This window comes from Netta rufina (assembly GCF_964035555.1).
Source record: "Netta rufina genome assembly, chromosome: 27".
NCBI classification, from domain to species: Eukaryota; Metazoa; Chordata; class Aves; order Anseriformes; family Anatidae; genus Netta; species Netta rufina.
Window position 1 is genome coordinate 5,089,160 of NC_140151.1, and position 25,403 is coordinate 5,114,562.

The 25,403-nt window shown below is 39.6% G+C and overlaps 1 protein-coding gene across 1 annotated transcript in view; it reads left to right on the forward strand.

Annotated features, from left to right (window-relative positions):
* UNC5D (unc-5 netrin receptor D) overlaps positions 1 to 25,403 on the forward strand; it is a gene marked incomplete at both ends in the record, with an annotated part of 127,239 nt that overhangs the window by 50,146 nt on the left and 51,690 nt on the right. The window contains 3 exons of the mRNA XM_084302359.1: positions 12,950 to 13,168; positions 19,936 to 20,079; positions 24,258 to 24,361. Coding sequence (XP_084158485.1) covers positions 12,950 to 13,168; positions 19,936 to 20,079; positions 24,258 to 24,361 — 467 coding nt within the window. The remainder of the gene's footprint in view (positions 1 to 12,949; positions 13,169 to 19,935; positions 20,080 to 24,257; positions 24,362 to 25,403) is intronic.

Consider the following 25,403-nt stretch of genomic DNA (forward strand, 5'->3'; position numbering starts at 1 on the left):
ATACGTTCCTTCTAGAGCAATTTTCCTCTTTTTTCTTTTTCCTTCTGTTGCCTAATCTTTTCTTCCCCGTTATGTCCGACTTGGTGAATTCATTCCTTTAATTGGAGAGGGAGCACAGGAATGCATGAGTGTGTTTTTGTTTCTGGATTGTCCTTTGGGGTTTTCATCTCAACTGCTGCTTCAGAATTTGAATTATAGTCCTTGTGCAGATGGATCGGGCTGCATGCATAGCAGCCAGCAGTAACACTGCTGCAGATGAACAGTGACCAGTACAGGGCAGCTGGGTTAATGAAGAGCTGCCCAGTCTGCAGTGCCATTGGACCAACAGGATGTAAAAGGTGTTTCTTTCACTCTTGGCTTTTACTTCTCTCTTTGAGATTATTTCATTTAGCTGTTGCAACTGTGTGTGTTTGTTTGTCTGTTTCATAAAGTATTTGAAGCAGGGGTTACTTGAAAAAGTTTATGAATATAAAATTAACAGCCAACTCAGAATTCTCATTAAATTTAACTCATCTGTCTCTCTAGCTCTGTTTAATTCCTGTAAAATGGGACAAGGAATGGAAACGCTTGCAAACACAAGCTAATATATAAGCTTCACTTCTGTATTTTATAAGAATTTGGTAATCTAGTATTCATCTCATCTAAATTCATTCTAATAAATGTCTGTTAATACCTCATGTTACATATATTCTTATATTATTAGGTTGCAGTTACCTAAGAAGCATTCTTTAGTCCAGTTTTAATTAGATCATCAGGGATTTAAAACACAGTTGCTGAGAATTTCACTGTTGTCTCCACTCCTGGCTATGGAGCACCTCAAGATGTGCATAACAGCAGTGCTCTTGAGTTTTGTTCCACTTTGCTTGTGCATTTGGTAATGGACTTTGGCTGAAAGAGGGAATGGGTGGGAGGGGAAGTTCCTCTTGCATTTGGAATCATGGTATTGTCTGTTCAGACACGACTGATTTCAATGCCGATTCACATTTTTCATGCTGTAATTTCCTTATGACAGTGACTGATACTCGAGTTTGATACAAAGCAAGGTTACTGTGTAAGGCAAAAGAAGAAAGCAGATGAAAAATGCCAACTTTTCAAACAGCAGAGATATCGTAGGTGATATTATAATTAGTGCATGTGGGCATAAGAGCTATTTCTGAACAGAATACGGTCAATACGCTTACTCTCTACATATCCCTCAATATCTTCATCATCTTACCTCCTATTTATCACAGTTCCTGTGTAGATAAAAATTCATTTGGGGGTTGGATGGCAGCCTTGTGTTACTTGGGATCAAACCAAGATCTTGTGGGGCTTTAATGCCAAGCCAGGCATTGTCTACAGTGGTACAGCTGAACTGATCTTCGAGCAAAGGAACTCTAGAATGAGCCTTTTGATTAAGTAGGTTTGGGCTGGCTTCATGGCAATGTACATTGAACCAACCGCCTTTTTTTCAAGGCTTGCCTTGTTGTAGTACAGGATTTATCCAAATACTAAGTACAAGAGAATAAATTGTGCTGAAGTTCAGCACAAACATTAGGTTTCTGTTCTTTCTCAGAGGAGTAAAAGATAAATGATACTACTGGTTAATATGAAACTTCCAATACAAAAACATCCCGTTCTACAATGTTTTGAAAATATCAAATAGGATCTCCGTATGTTTTTTTCTAAAAAAGATTGTTTTTATCTGCATTTAAAAATAATAGGACTTGATGTCAATGTTTGCATGTTTACAAAGTGCAGGTTGATTTTTGCCTTGAGGTGTTTTTGTACCAGAATACAAATCCTGCTTTAGCCATGCAAATATCAGTCTCTGGACAAATAAGTGTTCCCTGATCTTTCTGGTTTATTGTTTCAGAGGTGGTATGTGCTGGTATGTGGTATATATCTTCCTGTCCTTGGCTCCAATGCAATCATACACCCTCAGTGTCTGAGAACATCAGGTCACTGACACCTTTCTTGCTGGAATGTCGGGATGGGAAAGGTTGGATGGACAGCGGCCAGGGAGACTTTCTGCTGAGCTTATAAACACAGCATGAAACAGATAGTGCTTATCTTTCCATGCTGGCAGCCAAAGAAAAACGTAGACGTGCTTTGTTATGCAACATCTGTCCTCAAGAATTGTGTGCGTTATCATTCTGTGGTGCAGGAAGAATATTTTTTTCCTCCAACATTTCCAAAAGAAGTTAAACTGACATTTATCTGCAGAACAGCTTTGATGCTGAGCTAGTTTTAAGAGAAGAGCAGTTTGGCATATGTGTGGGTTTTCTTTGCCCCCTCCTTCTTAATATATTATCAGCAGTTGTAATGCGGCAGCCTTATTACTTGCTTACAAACAAAACAAAAACTCCTCTGTAGTCCAGCTTGAAGCAGGATGTGAATAGCTCTGCAGTAAGCATCTCCTCAGCAGCTGAATTGGCAGTTGGGCACATCAAAGCCTTTAGCCTTAATAATGACAATTGATTTGTGAATTGAGTTCGCGGAAAGAGCTCTGGTGGCTCATTCAGTAAATAAAATGCTGCTGTAGCTAAGAATAAGCATTGTACCGCAGGTGTAATTATGAGCTGGGTATGAATTCATTATACTTATTATTGCTGTGCTGCTGAGCTTGGAGTAGTTGCATGAGCAGGTACGGTATTTTGACCCAGGGCTTGATAAGCAGCTACGTTAAGTCAGTAATTGTACTTGGGAGAAATCCTAGTTTACGCTCATCATTTGTGGACAACTTGGAGTTTTTACTTTCCTTCAGGTTATTTTTTTCCCACGGAAGTTAATCTTTTTGATACATCACAGCGTAGCTGATCCAAAGTATAATTGCAGTCTTGTCAATGAAGGGAGAGTAATAAAGCTGGAGTATCTTTTAAAGAGTTCTAGCAGCTGGATTGCATCCTCATAATTTCAAATTTTGGGGTGGGACTTGGAATAAGGGCAAGGTTTAAGCTATTAGAGTAAATCTGATTAGATTTCAGCTCAAATATGTAAGCAGGTTACTGGTTTTCTCCAATTTACTGGGCCCTAATAAAAACGAGTTGCTGATATTTAAGAACAAGTTACTCACATCATGATCATTTCCCCTTGCCTTTTACATTAATAAGCACATTAACATTACCCTAACATCATTCACTTTCTGTTGGTGAATTATACATTATCCTTGAACAGAACCCAAGCAGTTACAAATTTTCTACGCGGCACTCTTAGTATCATCAGTAAGATAATTGATTTATTTTTCTAAGATTCTCACAGATGGAAGAAATCCACCCTCTTCATATTCATTGTTAGGATCACAATGAGCATATTGGCTTTTCCTCTTCTAGGTTGGTTGTGATTCATACCCCTTCTCAGTCAGAGACACGTACTTTTTACATGTAAATTGGAAATTTAATAAGGCTTCAAAAAAGAGATCGGCTCAAATATGGCTGCTTGTTTTTTAAACCATTTATGGGCCAGAGTGGAGGTTGTTACTGACTCTGAGTGGCACAAGCCCTTCAGAGGAGAACTCGTCCCTGCTCTCAGAAACATCTCCTTCAGGATGCTGCTTAATCTGATGATTGGTAGCGTGGAAGACCGGTCTGCTGAAGAAATAGCTATAGCTTTCGATGCAAATGTGAGATATCTAAATATACCAAAATCCAGGCAGAGCTCTCCAGAGAAGCTTTCCTTCGCTTTTATATCTCCTGCTTTATCTTGTACTTCTGTGTTAAATTGTAGACGTGATTTTCTCTAGCTGCCTACAAGACCTGTTCCTTAGTGTAGGAACCGTAAGTAAATATTGACTTTTTAATGGCACCCATTACAGTTGGCAGCCCTTTGAGGCACTTGGAACATCAGTTAGCCAAACGATATTGGTTAATTTATTCAGAGTTCACTTCTTGTTCCCTTAAACAGGCCAATTATCCTAGGCAACAACAAAGCTATAACCTTCAACATCTTATTTCACCACCTGGAAATAGGTGGCTGCGCAGTGAGCCACCAAAGTGTCCTCCCTCTCTCTACAACCAGCTGATAAATATGACAAATTTTCAGGAAACGGATAAAATTTCTGCTGCTATTTAAGATAAACTCCGTCTAGTCAGCATGCGATATTAGGTGTTTGATACCTAGGAAGAATTTTAGGTATGTTTTGAGCTCATTGAATAAACCAGTGAGGCCTTGGTCCTTTCAGTGCTGATTGCAGCTAAATCTGCAGTCATTGTCCTCATCCGTTTGATTCTCTTCACATGGATAAATCTGGCATTATCAAGTATTTTCTCACTGCATTTTAAAGTTGATCTTTTTTTTCTTCAGGTTTGATATTCTTCACACACCGCATTTTTTGTCACCGATTCATCTCTTTAGAATGCTGGAGAATCTTTTTCCTTTAAAGATTTATATTTCTTGCCTACTGCTTAAAGAAAAAAAATCTAGATGTTAAATAAATGTATGACTGTATGAAAGATTCTTCAAGTTTGTAATCCACTAATCCACTTAATATTTAATAAATGCAATATATCATTTTTATAAATATGTATAACTTAGATATAGATAGGTTTAGAATACATAAGGGATTACAATAGTATACCACATAAATCTCTGTTGGCATAGAAAAGACCAGTAATGTTTTATGAACGTATTAAGCCTCATTGGTGGAAATAAATGTCCTACTCTCCTGCAACCCATTAAAAACGTTGTTTATGGAGAGATGCTTTTATGAATTTCATGCAACTGCAAGTTTCTCGTGAAATGGCTGAAGAGAGGGCGCAGCAATGCCAGCTGAACGTCGTATTAGAAAGGAAAGTGGTACTAAGGAAAAAGGCTTTTTTTTTTTATTTTTATAATCTTTTTATACTCTCACAGCAAAATTTTGTTGACATCAGAGTGTCTTTTTCAAATGGATTCTGTGCGAGAAGTCATTTGGATGATAATGTTGTTGCTGTGCTTTGGTGAAAAGTGGGGTACAAAGGGGATTGAAGTCCATGATTAGATATGGACTTTCACTCTCCTTTTCTGCAAAGAAGCTGGACACGATGTCATCCAAAGCCTTGTAAATAAGAAGAGAACAGTGTCTGCAGCTTGGCGTGGTTTTACTAAGCACGGGAGCACAGCTCGGTGGCATTTGGTTCCTTGTCTCGTGGCCTGCTCTCAGTCACAGAGTCTGTGTGCAGACTGACTGCTTACCCTTCTGGAAAATGAAATTGATAATATGTACTTCCCAGATTTGTTGTCAGACTTTCTTGATGCATGCAAGATGCTTTAAAAGCAGTGATCAAAGAAACCACAGAGCATTTCAAGCAAAATGTAATGGGGAGGAGGAAAAAAAAGAAAAAAAGCAAACAGGTGTAAAACAAATAGTTTCAAGTATAAGCACCCAGCCTAGTATCTAGGCCTATGCACATAGAAAAAGAAATGAAATTCTTTAAAATTCAGATAAGCAGGTTTAGTTTGCAGCTAAAGATTTTGAGCACACTGCTTTTGTGTGATAATATTTTAGATTTATTTCCACAACTTATTGCACATTCATTTTTTGGAGTTTTCATTGCAGAAAATTGCCAGGAGGAATGGATTTTGTCTTCCTTCAGCTGGCAGAACAATTTTCCACCTGTCGCCCAAATATTTGATGAGAAGGATTACGGTACAGCTGCTGGAAGTTTATACTTTATATCCATAGGAAGTAAGAGGGTCTGATGAAACTAATATACTGATATCATGGCTTGGTTTGCTGAGATGTGTGTGCTGCACTTGTGACTTTCAACACGTGCTGAAAATGTAGGAGACCCTGGCTGCTAAGATGCAAAATAAAAAGTGATCGTGGTCCTATAGCATGTTCTTAAGGAATCCTTGGTTTCCCACTAGTGCTCCCTTTGGTCAGAGCATCACCTATCCTTTTAAGTGCCAAGATAGTTACAGCAGCATTGGGGTTTCCACTTCCACAGGCGAGTTTTTCAAGTGCCAGTAGGCCTTGTACCCTGTCAGTGTTGCCAATCTCATCTGCACAGCAAGAGTTAGAAGGGGTCCTATGCATAGCTTTTCTTTTGTCCATAAGCTTTTATTTCAGTTCCCCACAAGAGGGCATCCGATGGGGTGTGAATTTTTGAGCCATCTCTTAAAAACATAGGTGGCCACTGTCTCAGACACTGAACTTAAAAACAGGAGAAATGGTCCCTTGTAGGGTAGATGAATGTTCAGTATAAAGAGTTGTTTTATTGGGTTGTGTTAACAAAGGCCTGCAATCTACTCACTCCATGACAGAATTCTCTGAAAATAATAAATTCTGTGTTCTTAGTCTTTATTACTCCTGGGTATATAAGCATCATCAAAAAGTCCTGTTTTTTAGGTACTTAATTTTGAAGTTGTGAGTTTTGCTACAAGGTTCAGTCCACTCTGGAAATTGAGTAGAAATAATTTAGCTGTCATATGCTTTTTTTTTTTTTTTTCTACCTGCTGAGAGTCTTCACTGTGATATTAGATTGATCATGAAGGATGATTCTAGGTTTGAATTTCTTTGATTTTTATCTTGTGTTTCACAACCCTGGAAACTACAGTTAGAATACACACACAAAAAAAGAGAGAACTGGTGTGAATATATATTGGTTTTGTTTGCTACTTCCAAAGGTATTTTTATTCAAAAGCAAGTTCATCTGCTTGACAGTGTTCCTGTTCTCTCTGCCTTGGTGTCACAGTAACACACGGAAACATAACCCCAAATAGTCTGTTAGTTCATGTGTATCTGACTTAATTATTGCAGTGCCTGGTTCATTAAGCATTATCCTTCAGTGAAGCACTAAAGGGCAGCTGGGCAGGTATTGCATTGCAATGAAAACTTTCCTTAACTGCATTGTCTTATAACAAAACATTAGGATGAAAACTTACCTGAATTCTCAGGTTGTGATGTGCAATACATGCTGGCTCAGCCACACCCTGTGCCATGTGCAAATTAGAGAGGAATAGATGGACAAAAGGTACTTTGACAGGAATCTCATTGATTTCCACTGGTGTCGTGCTGCTTGCTATAGGTGAGGTTGTTGTAAATGTATGGCAGCACTGGCATCTTTGCAGTACCGTTTCATCAGTCTCTACAGACTTGCACTGACATTGTTTTGATTTGTTTTCACATCAGAAAGTAATTTTGGTTCAAACATCAGTGGCATCTTTATGTTTTTCTACTTTGATATTTTATTAGTGTCTTATACTCGTGGGGTATTGTCCTGGCAACCTAATTATGATTTCAGGCCCTGCTGAAATGAAAAGGGAACAAACGTCTTGGTGGAGAAGAAAAATGATCCTAAATATTTGTTCATGATGTATATATGCATACTTCAGCTCTAATTACTTGTTTGTTTGCCTAAGGTGTTTCACATATCTTACAACCTTTGGTTCAGCCCAGCAGTCCCAGGGGGTTCTTAATTCCATACCTTGACGTGCAGTGAAGTTTCCTCCTAATATTGTCCAGTTTTTGTAGCATGGTTTATTACCAGAAGAAAGCAGACTATGCTTAATCAGATCACGTCAACAGTGAAATAGGATGAGATTCCCACAGAGCAATGTCCAATTGAATTACATCCAAGTTTGTTTAATCCATTTAAACCCCATATGGAATTTTTTTTTACAGGCATTGTGGGAAAATTTGTAGTGAAAAGCTTTACCCACACTAGTTCTCACCTGTAAGCACAGTGTGCTCATAGGTGTGTTTTCTTTCTGAAAGCATTCTTCCCAGACTGCTTTTAATACGTTCATTTCTGGAGTTAAATATTGATCATTTAAACAAATCACTGTCATGTGGAATCTGCTGGAAAATAACAGCAAATACTGAATGTCTGAAATAATTAGTACAGCCTTCCTTACCTTGGATCTGAAATGCACAATCAAGGTGTGAGCAGGCTTGCTTATTAATAAAGCCAGGCCTTGGACTGTGTTATGCAATAGCAAAAGAAACTAGGAATTCAGTTAAAAGCATAAAAAGCATTTTCAAGCATTTCTGTAAGTTTAAAAGTTACATCTTTGGGGAATATACTGAAGTAGGAAAAGCAAATAAAAAGGCTGTGCAGTAAGTGCTCCGTGGCAATCATGCTCATTAAGTAGTTCTGTACCATTTACCAGTGGTGCTGAGTAGGTAATAATTGGATTCGCCCTCAATGTATAGAACTTAAAGAAAAATTATGCAGTGAGCTCATCAGCATGCATGTTTTATTACTGACCGCTCTCACCGTTGCCTGTGTTGTCAATCTTTGCTAAATACCACGTCCCTGGAGGCTTTAGTAAATCCGTGTACTAGAGGAAATAACAGAGGCATTAAAGGATTTCGTGTGGACAGCAAAATCGTATTTCCTTCAATGTCTGAGCAAAAAAAATCACATTTTTGCATATGGGAGAGGGTCAGATGATTAAAGGAACATAGGCAGATCTCACCTAAGTTGCTTTTCTGACTGAAGAATGGCTCCAGTTTGTTACAGAAGCTGTTCCGTGCATAAGCAATTTATGTGCTCTCTGGTAGGAATTTTTTATCTTCTGGTTCTCCCATAAAAATGAGCGCACTTGAAGATGACAGTTGTCATTACTTACTTCTGTAGTAAATAACAGATATCAAATAACTGAAAAGGGGAAAAAGAAGGTGTCTGGAAGTTCAGTTTTGGTCATCGCTGACTGTCTTTTGACTCATTTTCTGCATTGCCCATGGGGTTAGGCCTGGAGTGCAGAACACATCCAAGAGCTTCATAAGGAAGCCAAGTGGTAATGCCAAGGTTTGTAAATTCAGGGGACTCGGGTAAAGGAAGCAGTATACATGTTTGTTTCCAGCAAGTTACTTGGCTTCTTTCGGATACTCTTAAATATTAAACTTTTTTTTTTTTTTTTTAATGGAAAGATAAAGCTACTTACTTATTTTAAAAATCTAATTTTAATTTGGGAAAAAAGTTTGGGAACCACGATTTTTCATTGTTCCAAAATTTTACTGTAACATTTTATCCTAATCAGATTTGAACTACTGAAGGATTTCCTTCCACTGCTATCAAGATTTTAAAACGTGACCTGACAACTAACAGTGGTATATTTATTTCACAGAAGAATTTTGTATTTTTTCCTAACTTTTTTTTTTCTTTCTTTTCTTTTTGTTTCTATTATTGTCATAAAAAGATTTAAAGCCCCTATTGGACTAGTGTGCAGATCATAAAACACAAAGCACTTCCTGAAAGGTAATTTTCCAGGAATGAAAAATATAAGAATTGTGTTTGACAGTTTGGTCTTCTGTCATTCACTGTTGTATTAAAACAGCCAATTTTCAATAACCACAAATGGCCTGAATCTTGAAAACCGTCAGTTATAAATTAAAAGCCTTAATAATTGGAAAACAAAACCCATATAAAATTCTAGTAGGCCTCAGATAAATTTTAAAACAAATTAGGGTACAGAAAAATGATGCGCAAAAAAAAGATGCATTAAATTAAAAACCACAAGTATTAAGTACACTTTAGGAGAGGTTTTGCTTTGGTCAGCAGCTGCTCTAGTTATCTCAGCTAATGCAGTATTTATCCTGAAATGCACGTATATCTATATAACATCAGCAATAGCCTTCTAAATAATATTTTTTTAGGACCTGACCCTGGGATTTGTTCTACCTGGTTACAGGTGGGCAGCATCTGGTTCTCGGGATGTCAGAGCATCAGTCTGGGCATTGTCTTCCTTTAGATTAGCATTGATGTGTTCAAGGTCCGTGACAGCTCCTGTTGTTTATTTTTATTTATTGGGGTGAGTGAGAGTGCTTGCATATATGTATGTATGCTCCTAGAGACACAAAAAAGTGTTTTTATCTTATGTTCTGGAACTCTGGACTCTGCAGTTTACCTCCAAGAAGTGTAGCTCTGAAGCAGTGGATGGCATTCAGTTCAGGTGGTCAGTGAGGGAGCTGAGTTGTGTGGTAGATTTGCCTGCTTCGATACATCTTCCTGTTTCAGCTAAGTACTTCTAAATTGTTTTTAAGGAGAGTTGAAATGTATCATCGTAATTTGTCTAATCTTGTTTGCTACCGATTGCAGTAGCCAAATTGTTTAGAACTTGAATGTGAAATAACATCTGGGGACAAATTTTGCCCTCCCCTGGAGGTCACACGAGGCTGTTGTGTGACTCCCATTTGCACAGCATCCAGATGAGCAGTTTGAAATGGAGAGACCAGTCGTGGTGGTGGTCTTGAGGAAATTGTCCATCGCCTTGAAAAGCTGGGGGTCAGTACGGGGCAATGCCAGTGGGTCAGAAGTCACCCTCTGACAGAGCTGCAAAATACAGGGAGAGGGGTGTAGCAAATTTCACTTCTGATACTCCAGTGTGGTTGAAAGAACTTCAGTACGCTGGAAGGACTTCTTGTAGCTGTGCTGCAGCACAGCAGCTCGTGGAGTCGGAGCAGTTTCTCCTTGAACATTTGAATTCTCAGCGCTGTCATGCCTGCGTGCACATATGGAGTTTGATGATCTGGTAGGTAATATCGGAAATGGAAGTACATCACAGCAGTGGCTGTTACTGAAGACATTTGGGGTAATCACAGGACACCACTGAGTCAGATGGCTGGCAGTGAATCCACGAGCATCTCGTGATGGACAGCTTGTACAAGTACTGCGTTTTTGTTACTAATGGGTGCACTGTGGGCTTTGACAAGAAGCATTTCAGAGATCGGACTTAATGGTGATTTTATTTTTAATGCATTTATTTGCTGTACAGATGTTTGAGGAGATAATGTGGGAAACATATTTCTGCTATAAAGTCTTCTAGTTTATTCGGAGGTTTTAAGATTTGTAAAGCACTCTGCAATCCTTCACTGAGGAGTTCTGTACAGGTCTAACCTTTCTTTAGGATGACAAACTTTCCTTGTAGAGATTGGTAAGAATATATAACTTGGAGATTAAAAAATGGAAAGACTTCAAGGCTGGAAAGGAGTCCTTGCTAGCAGAGGATGCAGGATGGATGAAAAGAAAAGCAAGAATAAAGAAAAAGGTGGCCCTTGAAAGTGAAGTTTAAAAATCACATTTTTTTAATCCAGCTTCACTTTTGCCATCAGTAAACTGTTACAAATGAACATGAGAAAGGATACACATTCTCAATTACTGATAAATTTCCTGCTGGAGCTGTAGTTAAATATAAAGTAGCTCTTGCTCGGTGCGTGTGATCGTACCTGTTCCAGGCCCTGGGAGCTGTAGGCACTGCATCACCTCTGCCCATTAAATGTTATTTTACAATCTGTTAGTTTTAAGGTGCTCATCAGTAACATGTTAACAATGGAAAGCGATAGTGTTAAATCCTGACCCCACTCGCAAGGAGAATTATGCCCTTAATTTCAGCACAGCTGGGATTTCATCTTTGTGTCCTGCCCTAAGGAGCAAATTTAGTGGGATAACGGTGGTCATGGAAAGCTCTCTGGCTAAATGAGTCCTTAGGAAATTGTCCACCATTCTTCCTCCACACAGGCTTCTTGCTGCCTTGTGAAGCACTCAGATATTGATGGGAGCTTGGGATTTCCATGCCTCTCCAAAAGTCTTATAATGACATTTTTGTTATTTCCTATAAAGCATGGATTTAATAAAGCCTGCAGGGACTCAGTATTACTGAAGATTGACAAGATGGAAATTGGCATAAATGTTCAGCAGTAAAATGCTAAGAATTATGATAATATTTTATAAAGTACACTGAAAATGTGGTTTAAAACATTGGGCCCATTTGAAAAATGGAACCCTCTTGAGTTTATTTCAAAATCATAATCATCTCACAGCACTTATGCCGGGTATATTTTTGCATGCAGATATCCAGCGCTAAATGAGAGATGTATTTTTAAGAGAAGTAGCAAAATATATTCACTATTCTATAACCTTCTAGACCTGTGACCATTTTTAGACTTATTTATTTCATTATAAATTACTTTTTGTCTAACTTACCTCATTATTTTCGGTTAAATCACATATATATTGCCATCGGCTGTTCTTTCTCCGATACTGTATGCCCTTCATCTGCATACAGCCTGTGTCCTCCTCTGTTGCCATTTGGCTGTGCTGAATGTGCTCAGTAATTTGGAATCTTCCTTCATAAATCGATTTATTTTTTGCTGCTGTTCTCTGAATTTTCTCACAAAGCTGACAAACTGCTGAGATGAATCCCAGTGTTGCTAAAAATCAATGGGATATTTCTGATTTTCACACAGGATCTAGGATTTGACTCGATTAGAAGAGTTGCAGTGAGGCGAAGCTTGTGTTTGAGTGTTTCTGTCTTCATGTCTAAGAAATCGGAACATGTAGGCTTGTACGGTGCTGACTGCACGCCTTTGAATCCTCCTGCCCGTGCTGCAGGCTGAGAAAGCTCACCATCTTGCAGGTTCTAGCCCTACAGAAACCACTTTTCCACTTTTATATCATCTGAAAGGGGCTGCAGTAAATGGGATCGGTGTAAAAGCATATTGAAAATTTCCTCTAAGTGGGTATGAAATCGCAGTTTGCGTATTCCACTGTTGGAGTGCTACAGTAATGCTGCTCGTATCAATATATTTCTCTGTGGTTAGCACTCTGATCCCTGTTAAATCTGCAGCAACTGTGTAAAAGAAATTACATTTAGCGTTTGAAAGAAGGAAGGGTTGGTAGTTAAGGCTCTGGACTGTTGCTTAAAAGAATAAGGTCTAGTTCTTGCACAGACTTTTTGTGTGACCGTAGGTGACCCATTTAATGGTTCTGTGCCTCAGTTTGCCATCTGTAAAAATGGCATTAGTGATGATATATTTTTCTGAAGCTTTACTTTTCTTGACAGTTCTTGCATTTAAGTTATTATTTTTGTGTATATATCTGTCAAATTCCTTGTAAAGCACAATCCTGACAACCATCAAGTTCTTCAAGTTTTTCTCTAATAAAATTAGTGTCTAATAAAACACAAAATGCTTTCCAGTCAATTAAATGAGATGATACAAAGATGGAACAACATGAAAAATGTGTATTTTCCTTCCCTTCCCTTGCAGGAAATGATAACAGTGAAGCCCTTCCAGAGTCTATCCCATCTGCTCCTGGAACTCTGCCTCATTTTATGGAGGAACCAGATGATGCCTACATTATAAAAAGCAACCCCATTGTCTTACGCTGTAAAGCTATGCCAGCCATGCAGATTTTCTTCAAGTGCAACGGTGAATGGGTCCATCAAAACGAGCACGTGTCGGAGGAGAGCATGGATGAGACCACAGGTAAGGGCTGATGTGTCCTTTGGAAGACAGAGGTGAGTACGGTGCCACTCAGCAATATACAAACCAGAGCAAGGTACAGCAGAGCACACTCCACGATACACAAACAGGAGCACTGGGGGTTGTTGCAGGGCAGGTAGCTACAGGACTGCACTGAGCTGAAGGAGTGGGACCAGACGCACATTTGGAAGTCCTATGACAATGCCAGCTCTGCTCAGAGCACAGCCAGTGAGCCGTGCTAGTGGGTGCAGAGCAGCAGCCTAAGCTCACTGCTGGGCTACCGCAGCAGCGTGTTTTGGTTGGCTCGGTGTGTGGGTAAAGACAGATTGTGTGTGCTTGTGCTGCACTGCGTAGACACAGCTTTGTGGAGATGGAAGAAGTTTCCCAAATGCAAACGGAAAGGAGTAGGTGGGAGAGGGTAAGAAAAGGTCAGACCTGAAAGGCAGAGAAGGGGAATACAGATCCCGGCAGGAGAGACATACTATAACGGGGGAGATGGAGGGAATTAAAGTGACTGAAGGCGCAGGAGGTGTTGCACAGAGACAGTAACAAGTTGCATATGCACCACCACCTTTTCCAAATGGAGACATAGGGCTACGATAGACAGAGAGCTTTCTGTAAGAAAATAACAGTTTTTAGAGGGAACTTCTGTGTGTTTCAGTGCTGTAATTTGTAGTGGGAAATACAAACAGGAAAGAAGGATGCTTTTATGAAATTCCTGTCAGGATGAACCCCGAAAACCAATGGCAACATCAGTATATTGCATGACTCGACATTTACCTTCACCCCCAAGCGCTGATAGGTATTTGGTAAGTAATGAAGTTGAGCAGGAGAAATCCATTGTGTAAAAGTGTATATCTAAACAAAGAGGAGAAGAAGGGAGAAAGTTGAAAATGATCAACAGATTTTATCATGCCTCCTGCACACCCTCTATCTTTTCTCATTTAGAAGAATCTTGATAAGTATTGCAAACCAATTTAATGCTGCACCGTCTTGTAATTTCACAATTCAGTTTTGTTATTGCTTTCCTTCTCTTTTTAAATTCCAAGATTGCTAGGCAACTCCAAGTATTGGAAATAGCAGCGTAGGCATAACATCCTCTCTATCAATATAAGAAATTCCTTTTGAGAGGAAAAAAGCTGTTTTAAAAAGAAGATATGTCTCCTAACGTGACAGTGGTGTTTGGAATTCTTTTTAAGTGACACATTCTGAAGCAATTTCATACTAACGGCTTTTTGTAAATGCTAATCTGGATGAATTTTAATTTTTGCAGTTACCTTTTCAAAAAGACTTTAATAGGTGTAACCTTTACTTCTAAAGGCAATGCTGAATCAATGTAGGAGAAATGTCGACCCTGAATGTTTTCCTTCCATATGGTTAATGAAAATCTGTCATGTGAATACTGCAATTATGTTCTTGAAGCTTTGGATTAATAACAGAATGAAAAAAGATCAAGCAACTTTAGGTCTTTGGTTTTTAAGTGTGGTGGTTTTTGCTGTTGTTATTGTATGTGTGTGGGTTTTTTTTATTATTATTAAAACCAGTAACATTGAGTTTTGAAATGTGGACGCACAGCCTTAGAAAATGGGATCTAAAATATAACTGGTGCAGGCTTTAATTTAGCCCAAGAACAGAGCTACCCCTTAAAGTATTGCTGTTAGTACAGCGTGTGGTCCAGACAGCTCAGGGGGTTTGTGTGTTCTGAAAGCTACCCCAGTGGTCCTTAGGCACAGAAATGGAAGCAAAGACTACGGTGTAATGTTGAAGGACAGTCCTGGATACTCTCTCCCATGATGTATCCGTATCCATACATTATTTTAGAACTCTTACCCAGTCTTCAGTAAACAGCAGACTTGGGTTTTGTTGTTGTTTGGTGTTGTTTTTTGTGGGGGAGAATAAATATGCATACTGGCAGTGCCCTCATTTCTGGAGTCAAATCTGAGCATAAACACGTCTGTTACCAGGCACACGCAGTGTTCTGCATGCTGCGTGGGCTCCGTTGGTGAGAAGCTGCATGAATTTGCGCCACGAATGGTGCCTCTGGTTAAAGGGAGCGCTCTGGTGTGCTCGCCAAAAGGGAGGCCACACTGAGTGAAAAGGGGTCTGTCCTTCTCCATTCCTCCACTGCTTGTTACGTGATGACAACTCAGAGAGGAAGCTTTGAAGAGGGGTGAAAAATAGGAGCAACAACAAAAAAGAGGAAACTTAATGCTGACTGCAAGAAATGTACCTTAGCATCTCTGCCAGCATGCTCCTAGCCAAGTGTATGCAAGAAGTACTTGGCAGTGGTACTTGAAGGCACACTGCTGCTGATGGATTTTACCTACAGCTTGTTATTGTGTATTTCTAGAAGGACAGGAAGGACAGCTGCTGGTAGGCAAGTGGTATATTTTGTCATTGTGATGAATATTAAATGCAATTTCACAGGCTACTCTTTTCATAGGGGAGAAATACAAATCTTAGAGTAAGACAGAGTCAATGTGTTAATTTGCACAAGAGGACGGATGTAGTTTTTGTAGTTTTGTAGGGTCCATGGATAAATACTGGGCTCTGACACATGCTGAGGATGTACAGGGGTCCTGGTGGGCTGAAGGAGCTTGCACTGAAGTCTGTTGTGGCTTTGCTGCTGTTGATGCAGAAGGTCCAGGCAGGCAAGCCAACGCATACTATGGCTGTGATGGATCCATGTTCCCATCTCTGTGCTGTCACAGTCAATTGGTCAGTTACAGACCAAGTTATTTCATCTTCTCCCTTGCTTCCTGAGCTGCAGAAAGCAGTAGTCTGCCTTTTTTTTTTATTTATTCCATAAATGTAGCAGAACAGGAACTTCGCTCACTATATATGTGGAAAGTAAGAGCCTGAGCTACTAGATGCTATTGCGATAATAATATAATAGTTATGGTTTGACTCATTTTCTTCTGTTTTGTTTGTTTGTTTATGTGTTTTTTTCATCTGAGAATTAGTTTACAAATATTTCAACTTTTGGTTTCGCCACAGGATCAAACCTGCTAAGAGTAACTAGAGTTTTCTTGTCTGATAAAGAAAAGGATTACAGCAATAACTGCTGTCAGCGTTTTTCTCATTTAAACAAATAAAGCTGACAAATGCTGAAGTTCTGTGCAGCTCTGTTATGTTTAGTACATGGAGAGCAATTATTCATCTGCTGCCAGCATTAGTCTATCTGCAGCTAAACCATCCAGCAGTGCAGAAAGCTTATTAGCATATCAGTACCAGAGTCATAATTTTATATTCTGCAAGGCTGTACCGTGTAACAAAAGATGATGGTTATAATTTGCACAATAATTTAAAGGGTTGGACTTGCAGTGCTTATTAGAGTTTTACAAGTTACAGGTAAAATGTTGTTCGTGTTTATGATGTGCCTGTTTTTCATTTGCATGGATTTTTCGTTCTGTGTCATTTCCTATGAACAATTTTTCTGGCATTTCTTGAGATGCAGAGGGCAGGTGAATATATCTGTTGATAAAATATAGTGATGATGAAGGAAGAATATATGCTTCTGTTCCCAGTAGGTTTGCTCTTCATAGTTGTTTCTAAAACAAATGAAAATATGTGTGCTTCCTCCATAAACAACACCTAACTTTCCCCAAAGACTTGATGTTCTGCAGATCAGTTTTGTGGATTGGTAAATGGGGAGACCTTTGCAAGGGCCTGGATCCCTACCTCTCCTCTTCTCAAACCTTGGACCCCCAGCCCTCACAATGACGTGCTGTTTGGTTGCCTGACTCAAAGCACATTAAGCATTGCTTCAGAAATGCAGGCTTATCTATACTCATTAAATAATGTGTCAGTGAAAGGAAGCGTTGGGCTGGAGAATATTCTACCTTAACAAACTTGAAGCTGCAGATGCCTGTATTCAGTGATGACTGCTCAGAATTTTACAGCAGCAATGAGTCTAGAAATGGCTCCTGCTCTTACACGTGGTGATTTTTCTGGTTGGTATCAGGGAAGGTTCTGTTGCTTGCACCAGTAAGCTGTATAATAGGTAGTTCTCAGCTCCTCATTTCCATTCGCTGCATCCAAAAATTCCTCGAGTAGCTCAGAAATTGAGAGAGTTCAGACGACAGACAGTGCATCGTAACCGGGTGGGGGAACGGTAGCACTGTCAGCAAGGTTGTGGTTAACGGCGGGTGACAGGGAGGATTTTCATCCCCAGGAAGATGCTACGCAGAGGTCACGGTGGGGATAAGCTGATGGGAGGATGGGAGGTGAGCTGGATGTGCTCAGGTCCAGCAGGAGGCTGAGCACACCCAGTAGGCCCCAGCACCTTCACAGGAGTGTGCAGGGCAGCAGAGACACTGATACGGGGCACAGGGTCGCACAGAAGTGTGTGTCAGCTAATTGAATGCAGGACAAGTGATTCCTGACCAAGACAGGCCATCATTGATAGGTCAGTATTTGTCAAGGACTAATCATTTTTCATCCCTGTCAAAGAAGTCTTTTAAGTAGATGGGTTGCAACCTTGTTGGATGTGGCTGCAAATTAGCTTGGAGTTGGAGGCTCTGGAGCTTGATGCTTTGTAGCTTGGACTGAGATGATCCAGGGACTGCAGACAGCTTCATTTATCAGAGCTTACACTATCAAGAAAGTGTGTGCCTGTCAGGGTCGTACAGCATGGCGGGACATGAAATATTCAGCCAGTTGAGGCCTGCTGTGGTCCAGGTCCTGTGCAGCAGGACTGAGATGTTCTTTAACAGAACTCACTGCCGTTATCTTTAACTTCTAAAGATCACTACAGAATGGTTGTATGGCTGAGAATTTGAGGATTCATTGCTGTCAGAGCAGCCTGGATGTTTAAATTGAGATGGTGCACTTCAAGCATATGTTTTACAGTCTGTGTCAGCGAGGACAGGAGCTGCTGACAGACCTGCTGAGCTCCGGGCGCGAGGTTTTGTTCCTAATGGCTTGTTTTCATGCTGGCAGAAAACAAAAGGGATTTTTTGTAAACAATTTTGAAAAATGCATCAACATATTTAAAAAAAAAAAAAGAAAAGAAAAGAAAAGAAAAAAGAAAAAAAAAAGGCACAAATAAAAACAGCCAGGAAACCTCTGTTTGTTTATTACAGAGTGAATAAATATTTGAGTGACTAAAATGATTATTGAATCAACTTAGGAAGCTGTCACAGGTTTGGCCATATCTTAAGGTGTTACTGTGAAATATGACAAGCCAAACAGGATAAATGGAAAGAAATAAAAATGTCCTTTGCCTATTGCTGAAAACGTAGCAAAAATTTTGACTTGCTTTGTAGTATTTAAAGCTCGCCTGACCTTCCCCAGCCCTCTTCCCTGAGCATCCCCAGTGGGCCTCATCTCTCTTGTTTACCCAGGGAACAAACTGGCTTCCTGGTGCCTTTCAGAAGTGAAATACCCAGCTGTTAATGATGCCTGAGATTAAGTAGAAGCCAATTTTTATGGAGTTCAGGTTTAGAAATTTCTTGCTGCTTTATAAACTTCACAGGCATGAAATATTTTAAGATTGAGTTTTCATTCATTTCCAGTGAAGGGGAAATAAGTATCCTGGGACTGCACCAGAGGAGAAATAGAAGAAAGTAGTAGGCATGAATTCTTTCAATTTTCAAATTAATGTTTTTCTGACTAGCTCTTTTAAATGATTCTTAATGCCTTTTAACCCTGATTTGGATTATGTTTCCTCTCCTCAGCACTGTCGTACAAAAGAGCTGCAGACATGGCAACCATCCCAAGCATGTAAAATAAAGTGTCAGGCTTACAAGACTTTGGTCTTTGTTGTCTTGTATTTACCTGCAAACTTTGACAGAAGCAAATGCTTCTGGTCTGAAGGGCAGCACTGCTAAATTTCATCTGTGCTCAGGAGGTTACGAAAATGGTGGCAGGCTAAGAAAAAGCACAGGACTTTCTCCATCCTTACTCCTGGCTAGCCTTCATTATTCCATTAGATCCTTCTGTCAGTTCTCTGGGTGAAACTGATTTCTACCTTGGGAAGAGATAGGTATTCATTTTAATAAACAAGCAAGTTTGCAGTAGAAAACCAACAGCAGTGCACTGCAGATGAATTCAGCAAGGCTCTACTTGAGGAAAGAAACTGGATAAAATAAGCCGGGTGCCTCTCTGAGGTTATAAATGCTTCTTTTAATGAAAGCGGAAAAAAAAAAAAAAGTCAAGGCTTTGCTTTTGAAGCTGGATCCCTTGGTTCCCATGGCAGAGGACCATCTCCATTTATGAGATGTGCCATTTATTTCCCCTCGTCTTTTCTAACAACTTCCAGACTCTACTGGCTTGAGCTTAGCTTTCCTCATGCTGCATTTGTAGGGCAAAGCTCTTCTCTCCTGTGTGAGGAAACAGCTGGAACCAAGTCTGGAATTCAGTGGGGCTTTGTTAGTTCCTGGCACGCAAGCATAGTTCTGGATGGGCCTACTGGGGTACTTGGGAAAGGTTTTCAAGATCGCTAAGAGTTAGGTGGAATACAGTTTTATTGCATCTTATAAAAATCCAAATAAGCATTTGGGAGAAAAAGGCACAAGATAAAAGGTTTCTGAAGTGTTACATTCTTGCAAAGACCACAGTGGGTGGGTAATTCTTTTAACCCAGTGCATTGTGACCTATTCAGCTCTTAGGATTTAATTAGCAGTAATATGTCATTATCAAAGTAATTAGAGCTTTGCCTTGATTTAAAATGGAATTGTTTAATTAAAAGAAAAGGTTTGGCTAACCTTAGCCTTAAGTCCAAGTAAGATATCCTGTATTGGCTAATTTTCTGTGTCTTTCCCCTTCAGGCTTGAAAATTCGGGAGGTGTATATCAACGTGACGAGACAGCAGGTGGAGGACTTCCATGGGCCAGAAGATTACTGGTGTCAGTGCGTTGCATGGAGCCACCTAGGGACCTCAAAGAGTAGGAAGGCATCTGTCCGCATAGCCTGTGAGTAAATGTTCTGCTATTCTAGGTTTTGTAAGGTATGGAAACATGCTGGTTTTTTAGGGTTAAATACATATTGATACCAGTGAGGCACTATTGTCTTTACAAGTGCTCGCTTTGACATACCATAGAAAAGCATACCTTTTTTTTAATTATTATTATTTTCAGAGCTTTCTTTTATTTTAATGTAGATTGATTGATTTGCATTTACACTCAGCAAGTCTGTTTCTCTCAGAGATTCTGCCTGGATCACATACTCACAGTTTCATAACAATGCAATATGATAAAAGAGGCTGATGCAAACTGAAAGCCCCCTGAAAAGTGCCCTTTTGCTCCACTCCACATAGGAAAGACGGGTCTAAAACATCTGGAAAACCATTTAACACTATTTAATATGCTTTGTATAAAAAGTGCAAAAATACACTAGAATATTTTGTAGCATGGTGTTCTAAATTTAATTTTCAATATCAAAGCATATTATTGGTTGTCAGGTATGATAAGATGTAGGGACAATGAGATGAAGGTAGGAAAAATTGGGTTATTCTAATCAGTGGAGGAAAAATGTTAAGCTTTAAATAAAAGCACTGTAGATTAATTAAGAGTTATGATGAGCAGGCGGGAACAGTTACTTGGTTTAAACTCCTTTAGCGCAAAAGACAAAAATTTTTAACATAACAGGGAGCAGAGGACAACTGTTTCCCCAGTTGGAAAGTGTTCAGACTCAGTCTATCTCTGTTCTTCATATCTGAAGTACTATGCTGTAGTGTTACCACTCTCAATCAACAATTCATTATCTGAAAAAAAGATGGAATGGAAAACGTAATAAATGCCATCATAGTAAGAGGGACATCAAAGGACAGAACCCAAACACAATTGTTATTTTGAGACTGTGGAGATACTTGAAGACTCATCCAATTTTTACCCTGCAATTAGATCTGCTGCATTGTTCTAACAGAATCAGAGCCTGAAAACGTCCTTTTGCAGCACTGCTGCTAGCAGGAAATTACTTTCCCCCAGTCTGTTGTGAACCCTTTTTCCTTTAAATCACCACTTCAGGTCTTTATAGACCTAGTCCCAGGAAATGATGACAACACGCTGAAAAAAGATGGGAGAAATGCTTCTCGGGAGGGAATGGGAACGCAGGGGGAGGTCTCGGTGAGTCAGGAGGCTCAAGCAAGAAACTCTGATTGCTAAATTTATCAGATAGCGTTCTAGCAATTTGTGATAAATCTTTTTCCCTTTTTCCTATCATGATAACTAAAACATTTGAAGTAAGTAATAGGACAATGTACCAACTCCGTGATTTTATAAATGACAGATTTTTTAGCTGGCTGATTTAGTTTGAATGTGTAAATATGTGTAAACTCAGGTTTTTTATTTTACTGCATTAACTGTCATAACATTGAATGATCTGATAATTCCTCGGCATTGCTGAGCTGCAAAGGACTATTATTCTGAATTGAATTTTTATTGACTTTTCTCTGCACTGTGATTTCCCAACCCCATAACGTGGCAATATGAGTAAAAATCAGAATGAGGCGAAGCAGGTGGAGCCGTGTGTTGGGGCTTTTAAACCCGTCACTGTGGTACCAGTTCTCCTGCAAGCTGCATCCCCAGCTGCCATCCCTAACTGCAGATACCACATTAGCCTAGCAGGCACTCCAGAGAGCACTCTTCATTTCTGCTCTCTGTACTGTCATACTGACGGGCTGAATGTTGCATCCGAGCACGGTGTGGCTCTGCTACTTTTACATGCAGCCATGTTTTTTTATGAAAAGAAAAGCAATTCTTGAGTGCGGAGATGTAGGCACTTTTTAGTAGTCCAGACAGAGCAAATGAATAGCTGCCAGGAGATGTCTGCAACAACTCCCCTCCGTGAGTTTCCAGAGCTCACCCTTTCATGGACCTGTGCCACCCTGTCTGCGGTGAACAACACAGCTACTTAATTTGGGGCATGGATTTCTGACCTAGAGAATACCCTGCAGAGGGCTAGAGATGAGAATGTGCAGATCTAATTTGTGATAGCATACGGAACTTGTAACCATTTCAGAGATTTTTCACAGCACCTGTCACTGCGATGTGTAGTGTCGACTTCTGTCTTTTCCTTTTTTCTTTTTTCTTTTTTTTTTGAACGTATAGTCTTGAGGTTCTAAATTGTGAGTTGAGTCCAAAGCATTACAGCACTTTATATTTCTCAGAAAAAGCAGGTAAGTATTTCTTTCTGGTAGTGCTGAATGCAGGGAAAGCGAGAAGATGGATCATGCTCCATTTTTCATCCTAATAAAGACATTTGTAGGCACAACTGCATCTGAAGTGTTAATGAATGAGTTTTTAAGTAGCATACTGAAAAAAAAAGATTGGTTATCTGTGTGAAAAAATCATCATTAACAAAGAATCATAAAAAGGAGAATACATGCACTACATGAATCTTTTCTCTAGTGACTGGCTGGCTTGCTAAAATAAGTCTTAATGTATTTTATAAAATATATTAAAGTGTAACTGATTCAGAGCCTCTGCTGTTTAAGGGGCTGTATTTCATGAAGTGTAAGCAATGGAGAAAATTAAATCAGTAAATCCACACTGTGGAATTTGAGACACTGTTTGAAGAAAATGAGTATGTCTAATGGAAACATCCTAACTCTCAAAGCACACGTTGTAAGTAATATTCCTTCTGTTATGCTTCCCTATCACAACAAGCAAAACTTTACATAATCATGGGCATACCTGGGTCAGGTCAATGTCATTAGATACAGGTTTTCTTGATGTTGTGATTTACCCGGACACTTGCACACAGAAGTCCTGTGGTCACATCGGTATGACTCAGGCAATATGCGTGTTTTCTTATCTTTAATAATTGGCTTGGCCATGGTATCTGGGTAATTCCGTTTCTGAACTGAAGCAGTCTTGTCGTCGGTCGGTTTGGAATGTGTCCAGAGCCTGCATCTGACTGGGAAATTGGCATGCAGAGACGGCAGCGTTTGCTGGCCCTGTGAACCTTCTCTCACCTTACTTTGCTGATAATGCAGCCGTGGGGCTGGTTGTTCTCATCTAAATGTATAGGTTCTGCTTTGCTCAGCATTTGAAGCCTGTGTTTTTCCTTAAAGAAAAGAAAATCTGGGTTTCTCCATGGGGAGAAAGTTTGGAAAAATTGTTTTTTCAGTTTTTTTTTTTTGTTGAAGCATTAAATGTAATACCTCACACGCTTTCTCTGTCGTTTCCCAACCTCCCGTAAAGCAAAATGCTCTGATACTGGTCTTGTGCCAGGATTCTAGGCCAGAGGTAGGAGGCATTCAGACACGTAGACCTCCGCTTTGCTTATTATGTCCTCACCTTTGCAGTCCTTGCTCTGCTCATGGCAATAATACCAGGAGTTGTTCACATGCAAGTTGGTTTAAGGAGGACCAAAGCAATAAATATTATAGTATCTACTAAACTCCTATCTCCACCATAAGATAGAAAAACTGAGTTCAATCTAGGCATGGGCAGGGGTCCCGCATGATTTTTATCATCTAAATAGAAAGCAAATCAATATTCCTGAAGAACATCATGCTGGAATATTGCCTAGGGTACATGTTCTAAAGCAAATCTGTTGGAATCCTGGGCAAACCTCAAGTTCATGTGCACTCTTTTTCATTTATGCTAGATTGCACAGCCTCCCTCCAGCAATCAGATCTTTCTTTTTTGCTTTTGGATTCTTGGTACTGGATAAATTGATCTATTTCTTTCCCATCTTTCCCTCCAGCTTGCAGTCCAGGCAATCTAAACAAACACACAGGTTTAGAACATTTTATAAAATACCCTGGCACTGATCAAAGGCAGCATGCGCTAAGAAAATAATTCACCCAGCCTTGGATTTGTTGGTGTTGGTGCAAACAACACCCTCCAACAGTACCATGCCCTGTAGTCACCCACTTTCTTAAAGATGGAGAAAAGGAAACTCAGCTATAGATGTAGTATCCCTCTACCTCTCTTCATATGCAGAATTGTAACTGTCAGTTGTCCATTGCTTTACACACATCCGTAAGAATATGCAAGGCAGTGTAGTTACTTCTGTAGCCTACATAGTATTGTTTGGGGAAGAATGGCTCTTGGCATTCCTGTATCTCAGCATTTGAAGTCTGTATTTACCCAAGTAAAGTTGCACTGAAGGAATAATGAATTATTACATAAACTCTCTGCAGATTTACGGAAAAACTTTGAGCAAGACCCGCAGGGGAAGGAGGTTCCTATCGAAGGGATGATCGTTCTCCACTGCCGGCCACCTGAGGGAGTCCCCGCAGCTGAGGTGAGGCTTTCTGCATCTTACTGGTGCCTCCTGGGCTGGTGGGAAATGGGGAGAGAAGCCAAAAGTGCTCAGGTACCATGTGGTTTTCATGGCTTAATATTGGTTGCAGTGTAAGTAAACACTTCACAGAGTAAGTAAAAAACACTTCATGTTCTTGTTACTCATTCAAAAACTACAGTGTTTAAAGGTGAGAAAAAAGTTTTCAAGTGAAAAACTATTTAAATTCCATGTGTTTTCTTTGAGACCCAAAAAAACAAATTATGACCTATTGAGTAAATAGGTGCACTGATGTGGTTTGCTGAATTGATTGCATGCATTTGGCTGGTTTCCAATGTCTGCATAGTTAAATAGCCAAGCAGTGCTATCGTTGCTGGAATTCAACCACTTGGGAATTATTGGGAATTGGGAAGATAATTTTAGAATTACCTGCTTTACAGTCAACAATCAAATAAAATATCTGTGTTTTATGAAAGTTAGAAATTATGTTGAATGAAAAACTGACATTTTAATTGTTTTCTACAGATAAAAATTGTAGAGTTCTCAGGAAGCCCTGATTTACTGTTGTTGATTGTAAAATTGTTATTGCTGCTAATAAAGCCTGTAAATCTTAACAGGTCATACCTTGTTGTGGACAGTAAAATTTCACATAAAGGCTCAGCATGCAAGCCTAATTCTGTGCTCATCAAGGCAAACAGTCTACTGAAAATAATTCAGTGTCTTTAGAAACTGGGTATCAGACTCAAATAAATAATGATTATGGTCTGTGGCAGTAAGCTCGAGGTTATAAACTCTTTTGGTATATTCAAGTTAAGAAAGACCTGACCTCTTAAATAAGTGGATGAGAAATAACTGAGATAGCCTGTAAGTCTTGCTCAATAATTGTTATGTCTGTGCATGTGGGTACCAAGATGTGTAGAACATTGCAAAACCCAGGGCTGGCAACAAATCAATGTCTTTTAAACAAGAATTTATTTCTTTAGAGTTTGGATGAAGCCCTAGATTAAAACGTAAGGCTTGAAAGCAATGGTAGGTGAAGCTTGTG